The following is an 8601-nucleotide window of genomic DNA, read 5'->3' on the forward strand; positions in this document are numbered from 1 at the left end:
AAAAGCTGTACTGTTTAAAAATGCCAGCTTTCTGGGCTGTCCTGCCAGTGCAAACTCTGATTCTATTACGCAGGCAGTCAGAAAATTACTTCACTCAACTGCCGAACTGCCGACTGAAATGAACCTAGCACACAGGTTATACCGTGAAAGACCTAATTAACAACGCCCCCATTCAGCAGGAAGCAGTTTGGAGAGAAAAAACTGTGCCCATGTTCCCAAATATGGTTTATAAATGTTCTTTTACATTTAAAGGGGGGTATGATATAGATATGAATAATTTGCATTAGTATAGATTTTGCTTTATTGATAGAGATTTAAGGTCAGTTTTGTTATATGTATATGCATTTCTGATCTTTATTAAGGTATTGTGATTGTGTAGTTCATTTAAAAATGTAATGTATATAGGTTGTTAATGGATAATCACTAATAATAGTCAAGTTTGTAGTCATGTCAGTTAGATTTTCTAAATATATAAGTATATATTTCAGTTAGATCGGCATTCTTCATATCTTTCAAAGACTACGGAATATGCTATTAAATGTTTTAATAACTTAGGACTTTTCATGACAATGAGACACTCTGCTCCTGGCAGCACCAATCTACTTCAAGAGGAAGATGGGCATCGAAGAGGATCCTTATGGAGTTTGATAGCCATTTGGGCAAGAAACTGCTCTTGCCTGGACTATTGCATAAACTGGACACAGAGAACCCGCAGAGAGAGGACTGCTGAACTTGCCTAAAGGTGAGATGATCTTTCGGGGTTCCTGATTCATGAAAGAGTCTGCAAGACATTCTTCAGGACAAGCAGATAGTGACTGCCTTTGAAATTTCCTGCTTTGTGGAAATGTCTGCTGGAAACTATGGGCCTGTAGGCCGAAGATGGATGCCCCAACGGTACAGAGGAACTTTGGGTGACTGTCCAGGCAGCGAGATGTCTCTGTCATTTCTAGAGATTGAAAGTTGTTTTTTTCTTGTTTGCTTAGGTAATATTGTATCTTTCTGGACTCTTTGATGGAGTTAAGAATAGTTAGCTATAGTTATAGTTTTCCTTAGTTATGATATAGATTATTGTAATTTTTACTTAATAACTGTTTTGTTATATGTAATTTTGCTATGTTAAGTTAAAGCTCTTTTTTTTCTTTAAACAGAAAAAGGGGAAGTGATGTGGGAGTGTCATATCAATCTGTTGATTTCATTGGTTGAGCAATAAAGAAACTGCTTGGCTTGCCCTGATAGGTTAAAACATAGGTGGGAGGAATACACAGGAGGAAGAGGAAGTGAGGTAAGACTCCTCAGACAGACGTGAGATAGGCCTGCTCTCAGAGACACATGCGATGAAGCTCCAACTCAGGATGGACGTAGGCTAGAATCTTCCCGGTAAGCGCACCTTGGGGTGCTTACACACATTATTGGAAATGGGCTAGTCCAGGTGCGAGAGTTAGCCGAGAAGAGGCTAGATATAATGGGCAAGCAGTGTTTCAAAGAATACAGTTTGTGTGTTGTTATTTCAGGGCATAAGCTAGCAGGCGGCCGGGGTGCTAGGGACACAGCCCCGCCGCTCCTATTTCAACAGGTGTCCTTCCCCGTGCCCTTTAGTTATTATTAGTATCCCTGAGGACCCCTCCTCAGGGCCTATTAATCCCATGGCAGGTCCCCAAGAGGAAACCGTGCTGGCTGGAGATGAGTCAAAAATCGCCTAATGGCATTTATCCATTGCTGGTTACTTTTAAAAATGATACCAAACCTAGCCAGCAGGACTCGGATTACTGTATTTGATGTCTGGAGGAGCTCTCAGATTCAGAGTCCGAAAATGAGCTAGAAGCTGCTGGATATAAGGAAGGAAAGCAAGGCAGAGGAGAGAGGGTTCCCTGCGTCTTCCTTAGTCAGCCAAAAAGTACTCCCCATCTGCCGCTCTATGCTCTGACTGCCCCCAATAGCCTGCCTTTACCCACTCCTTTGGTTCAGGAATTAGTTAATACAAAAGCTGCCCTTATGGTGCAAATAGGAGGTCTCAAGCAAGTGCTTACATTACAACATGAACTCTCGGACCTTTCCTCTCAGATTCGGGACTTACAATTCACTATGGGAAAAGGCATGATTTTAGACAAACGGGCAAACTCTAGACCTAATCGTAAAATGGTCTATCCAGTTATGACGCGGTCATGAGCTAGACAGGTGGACGCCGATGAGCTCCACCCTGATACCGCAGGAGACCAGGAGAATTGTGATGAAGTTCAGGAGACCTCTGATACTGAGGAGGATCCCGAACAAAGTGAAGGCTACACCTCTCAGCCCATATATAAAAAAATTAAAAATTAAACATATTAAAGACCTTCACTCAGCTGTTAAAAACTATGGAATACATGCACCTTTTACTCTTCCCATATTGAAGGGATTACCAGGGGATGGATTTATGTTGCCCATAGAATGGGGCAGGGTGGTTCAGTCAGTGTTAACTAGAGGACAATATCTAACCTGGAAGATTGAGTCTCTCGATAGGGCTGAGGCCTTTGCTAATAACAATAGAAAAAAACCACTAAGTCAGACTGCCTCCTGGACAGCTAATAAAATTGCTGGCCAGGGTAATTTTGCAGATGAGGAGAAACAAACGGGATTGTCACTGGGAATACTTTCGCAGACAGGCCAGGCAGCCCTGGCAGCCTGGAGGGCAGTTCCCTCCGCTAGCGGCTCTACCACCCCGCTCACTAAGATCATTCAGGGGCCTCAGGAGCCATATGCCCAGTTCATGGGTCGGCTCCAAGAAACAGCAAAAAGGATCTTGGGGCCTGAGGAAATGGAGGGGACTTTGGTCAAACAACTAGCCTTTGAAAACACAAATGCTGCATGCAAAGCTGCATTAAGGGGAAAAATGAGGGACATTGAAGTTTCTGGTATGATTAAAGTGTTTAATGAGGTAGATACTTTTGGCCATCAGCTATCAAAGTCAATCAGCCTGGCCATTGGCGCAGTATTTCAGGGACAAAGGGGACACTCTCGCCCCCAATGGAAGACATGTTTCATCTGTGGTCAATTGGGACATTTTGCAAGGGAATGCCCCTCGCGACAAATGGTAGGGAATAATCAAAATGGTCCTGGGAATAGAAGGGGTGATCCCCCGGGACTCTGCCCCCGATGCAAGTGGGGTGCACATTGGGCAAGTGAGTGCAAATCCAAAGCTGATGTATTGCGCAACCCCTAAACCCTGCCTCCACTACTGCGGTTCAGGGAAATAGGAAAGGGGCACCAGTTGGGGGCCCTTACTCACCAACTTTGTTCCAGCCAGCTCAAACCCTGATACCCAATATAAGGGAGATGAACCAATGTCAAAACCCCTTATCCGGGCCACCCCAAGGAGTGCAGGATTGGACTTGTATCTCTCCTCCACCCAGATTATAACCCCTGAGGATGGGACCACAATAATAGAGACGGGTCTATGTAGGGATAAGCGGGCTCACCTCGGGCAAATGTTTAATGATAAATTGGGTGCACAGAAGCCCCGCTTCCATTCCTGCTTCTGGTACTTTGCTGGAACCTTGGTTTCATGAGTCTTGTTTTCATTAAAGTTGTGCAAAAACCTACACAATTATCTACTTTAATCTAAGCTGCCATTTCATTTTGGTGCGCCAATGTTCGGGCATATTTGCCCTGCCCTTTAGTCCGCTGCGCCCACAGCAGGTCTTGGGTGGTCGCAGTTGCCGCAGCACCGGCCTGCTTGCTCGCCCGTCCACTCGCCCTAGGCCTGCAGTCGTGCCCTAGGCCCTCGGTCGCCCCTGCGCAGGCCCACTTGCTCGCCCGCCCGCCATAGGCCCGGCCGGGGCCGCTGCCGCAGATCCCGAGCTGCCCGCAGCCAGCGCTTTGTTCCTCTCACAGAGCCAGAGGAGTTAGCCCCTCCCTCTCTGCCTTGACGTTTGGAGCTGAACACGGAAACTTAAATATTTGCAGTTTTACAACACAAACCTCCACAAAGGAAGGGGTCACTTTGAATAAATTTTGGCTTTGAGTTGTTTCAGACCGGCTCTCCACATGGACTCAAGTGGACTCTTTCGCCACCTCTGGCAGGAACCAGTCATTACAGGTAATTTTTTTTTTCCTTTTATAAATAAAATATCTGGGAATATTACCATTCAGAATTTTAACAGTCTTTTTGAGTGTGCCATGTGGGAGATCCTACAAGAGGTGTCCAGCACCCCATTATGGATCCTTCTGGGATTAGTAGTTTTCCTTAGTATTAAGTGGTTTGACAACAAAAGTCTGGTAGAGTCTTTAAGAGACGAATCCAGGATTCTTAAGACAGAGGTTGAACATCTAAAAACTATTGGAAATGAATACAGGATTCTTTTTTTAATTATATATTGTGGAATATTTATTTCCAATTACAAATAAATGAAATTGTCTTGAAGCATGATGGGTAACAGTCTTAATGTAAACAGTCTTTACAACAGTAAACTACATTGCTACATTTTTCAACAGTATGCCTAAAAAGCAAACCTCAGTGGAAAGGTTGAAACTGTTTCTTTCTCACAGATTGGACATTCTTGAGGCGGTCTTTGCAAGAGCAAAGCCTACTGTATTTAGACATGATAAACAACAAGCTGGAAAGCCGTTTCACAAAGATATGTTGTTGAAAATGGAAGAAGGCGCAACAGTCTCAGACAGAACATTTTTTGTAACTGGAGTGCAGGGAAATCAGTTCTCACTGCAGAGCTGTTCATTCAGTGAGCGCCTCTTGTGCTGTCTCAGGAGCACCTTGACTTGGACTGAGAATGGGGTGTCAGGTAGATTTGAAAACACGATGAAATTTTGAGTGTAAGTCTGCGTAAGTGTTCTTTCACAGAAATTATCATCATGATTCTTTTGTCTGGTTCAATGTAAGGTTTCTCAAAGAAAGCAGATTAAGTAGGCAACATGTGAATTCTATTAATCATCTTTTTTCCTTTCTTTCTTTTTTTCAAAGCTGAAGTTTCATTTGGCAGGACTGGACCTTTTCAGACAAATCAAGGCATGCTGCATTTGGTCCTTGCAGTGATAAATTTAACTCACTCAAAATGGCAAAGGCGTCCATCAAGTAAGCTGTTTTCTGCAACTCACTTCCATGGCTGAAAAATGCTTCCAACTGCAGTCTTGCTTTCTGAGGGGGCTGGAGAGATGGCTCAGAGGTTAAGAGCACTGGCTGCTCTTCCAGAGGTCCTGAGTTCAGTTCCCAGCACCCACATGGTGGCTCACAGCCATCTGTAATAAGATCTGGCGCCCTCCTCTGCTGTGCATGAAGACAGAGCACTCGTGCACATAGAATGCATAAGCAAATAAATCTTTAAAAAATCCAGTTCATCACAAAGCTCAAGAACACGTTTTAAACTTTTCCTCTGGACAAGCATCACACTTTAGTGTGAAATAGCAGAGCTTTGTTCAGTGTACCCAACTCACTGCATAGTTGCAAAACACACTTTTAATCCCTGCACTCAGGGAGGCAGAAAGTGGATCTCTGTGAGTTCAAGGCCAGCCTGCTCTACAAGAGCTAGTTCCAGTACACAGAGAAACCCTGTCTCAAAAAACCAAAACAAACAAATAAATAAATAAACAAAAACAAAAGATGACTCATGAAATATTTCAGTCAATGAAGTTCATTAATTTCCTATGTTTGGCCTGGCATGGTGGCACATGCCTTTAATCCCAGCACTTGGGAGGCAGAGGCGGGTGGATCTCTGTAAACCTTACAAAGTGAGTTCCAGGACAGCTAGAGACGTTATCCAGAGAAGCCCTGTCTCAAAAAACAAAAACAATTCCTTTGATTCTACCGTTCTGTTTTGTTGTTTTGTTTTTTACATCCCCACTACTATCACGAGGGGGCAGTATTCACATTAACCATAGCTGACTATAAAGGCTGGTCAGCAACCAGATAAAGTTCCCATGGTACAGATTTTCTCCAGTACCTGCTGATTTTACATTTACCCAGCAATCATAACTCACCAAGTGTAGTCCTGCCTCCAACACTGCTGCGTTCAATACGTCAGCTGCTCTCTACGCAGGTGGCCAGGCTGCGTAAGCACAGCACTGCACCAAACCTGTCACATACACTTGTATTTGTCTGGGGTGTACATGAAGGAGTTTGGCGTGATGATGTCATCACACCTGGGACTCATCCGTGGGTACGTGGATGTACCGCCTGGAGGCGGATAAAGAAGCATAGTGTCTCAGATCCTAAGAACACTGGAAATACGTGTTTTCTGATGGTCTTAGGTGGCCCTTGTGAAAGGATTGCTCCCAAAAGGGCCATAGCCCCCATGCTGAGGATGCCGCTGTAAGCGCACGCATACCTGCACGCCTGCATTTCTTATGAACCAATTCTGCACCCCCATCAACAGCATAAAATTTCTTTCTTTTTTTTTTCTTTTGAGACAGAGTCTTACTGTGTAGCTCTGGCTGTCCTGCCTCTGCCTCCCTGAGTGCTAAGACTAAAGGTGTAGTCACCACACTTGGCTTAGTCTATAGTTTCTTAAAAATAAGTAAGAGAGCCGCCGAGAGATTGCTCAGCAGTTAAGATTACTGGCAGCTCTTTCAGAGGACCCAGGCTTGATTTCCAGCCCCCACATGGCGGCTCACAAACCTCTACAACTCCATTCCAGGGAACCCACATGGTGGCTCACAAACCTCTACAACTCCATTCCAGGGAATCCACATGGTGGCTCACAAACCTCTACAACTCCATTCCAGGGAATCCACATGGCGGCTCACAAACCTCTACAACTCCATTCCAGGGAATCCACATGGCGGCTCACAAACCTCTACAACTCCATTCCAGGGAATCCACATGGTGCACACACAGATATTCACCCATTAACATAAAATCAAATTTTGTTGAGGAATATTTTTTGAGGTGTTGCTTTGCTTACACTGCATTTGTTTAACCCCATGAAGCTGTGATTCTTTGCCTGTCCAAAACACCTGATGGTCCTAATGAAGAGCTGAAGAGCCAATAACGAGGCAGGGCAAGGATAGGCGGGGCTAGCAGGCAGAGAATAAATAAAAGGAGAAACAAGAAAGAGGACATCAGGGGCCAGTCACAGCAAGCTATGTAGTAAGAGTGGAAATAAGATTATAGAAGTAAGAGAAAGAGAAAAGCTCTGAGGCAAAAGGTGGTCGGGGATGATTTAAGAATAGCTAGCAAAAAACAAGCCAAGCTAAGGCCAGGCGTTCATAACTAGACTAAGCCTCAGGAGCTGGTGGTGGGCCCCAAACAGTCAAAAGAGTAAGACATCACACAACCAAATTTTAAAAACAATATAAAACTCAGACGGAATATTTAACCTACTAAGAAAAAGGTTACTCACTGCCTTTGTCTTCATCCTCAGAATCGGAATCAAAATAAATGTCATCATAGTACTTTGCTGTGACTCCTCCAACAAGCCCAACTCCCGAGGAAGACCCTGTCCCCATAGAGGATAACTGATCCTCCATTGTTTTCATGGTGGAGTTTAACTCGGCTTCCATTTCTTTCTCAAACTCGTCTTCACTAGATGACTCACTTTCCCCAGTAAGACATTCCCTGAGGAGTTTTCGTTTTTGGTCAGGAGTTCCATGTAATAGCACGTCGACTTCATCTTCAGAACTGCCTTCAGTCACAGTGCTAGCAAACGGTAAGGAGCAGGGTTCCAGCTGAGGATTTACGCTTGGGGGCCCCGTGATTCCAGAACATCCCTCTTCCCGCACTGCTGTCCATCCTGGCTCCCCAGAGACTGAGCAGCCCCACCAGGCACCCCGAGGCTCCTACAAGGGATGCGGACGGCAGTGCGCCCAAGCTCGGCAGGCGCGGCGAGCACAACGGCCTCGGCCAGGGCCGGGCGGACACCGTGGGGCAGCGGCCCACCTGCTCAGAGCCGGCTCCTCGTCACTCGGCTCTTCCACCGCGTAGGGATCGTAGTCATCCTGGAGCCGGTTCATGGCGGCCTAGGGAGGCCTACGCTGTCCACCAACGGCCCGGGTCTCAGTCTTTTCCGCAGCTACCTTCGCTGAATACAGGATTCTTAAGACAGAGGTTGAACATCTACAAACGATTAAGCATGACAATGATCTTCTCAAGAATCAGTTTAAAGTACTACAGGAAGAGAACAGAACTTTGTTTAACAAGACAATGGTGACTGAAAAAATTTTAGAAAAGGTTCAGGTGGATGTTAAGGAGAAATTCATGACTATGAAAGAGGGAACAGCTGAGCTGGATCGTAAACTCCAATCCCTTTCTGTAGGAAGTGAAACATTAGTGGCTGATATTAAGGGGAAATTCATTACTATGGAAGAAGGAACAGCTGATTTAAATCTTAAATTTCAGCAGTCACTTTCTGAAGGGACTGAAATATTATCGGAGAGAATTAAAACAGTTGAATGTGACAATCAAATTTTGTCTAAAGCTTATGACAGATTGGCGGAAAGATTGTCAATACAAGAATGCACAGTTTATGCCATAAAAATTATGTCCAAAGATGAGAACTTATCTCTAATGGCCAAACTTCATACTTTAGAATCCTCAATGAAGGCTTTGGAACATAATTCTGGACAGGAGATACAGACATTGCAGAAGGCAATGGTGAATAGAATTGAAAAGACTGA

General features: G+C 44.7%; 1 protein-coding gene across 1 annotated transcript; it reads right to left on the reverse strand.

Annotated features, from left to right (window-relative positions):
• Positions 1-7305: 7305 nt before the first annotated feature.
• LOC126495070 (E2F-associated phosphoprotein-like) lies at positions 7306-8011 on the reverse strand. The gene is made up of 2 exons (XM_050132669.1): positions 7865-8011; positions 7306-7606 (listed from the first exon to the last, which is right to left on the reverse strand). Exons 1-2 carry the CDS (start codon positions 7936-7938, stop codon positions 7321-7323), a joined length of 360 nt encoding a protein of 119 aa, XP_049988626.1. The 5' UTR covers positions 7939-8011; the 3' UTR covers positions 7306-7320.
• Between the last annotated feature and the right edge of the window lie 590 nt (positions 8012-8601).

Source organism: Alexandromys fortis, unplaced genomic scaffold, assembly GCF_014885135.2.
Source record: "Alexandromys fortis isolate MF-2015 unplaced genomic scaffold, M_Fortis_MF-2015_v1.1 scaffold_424, whole genome shotgun sequence".
Lineage (NCBI taxonomy): Eukaryota > Metazoa > Chordata > Mammalia > Rodentia > Cricetidae > Alexandromys > Alexandromys fortis.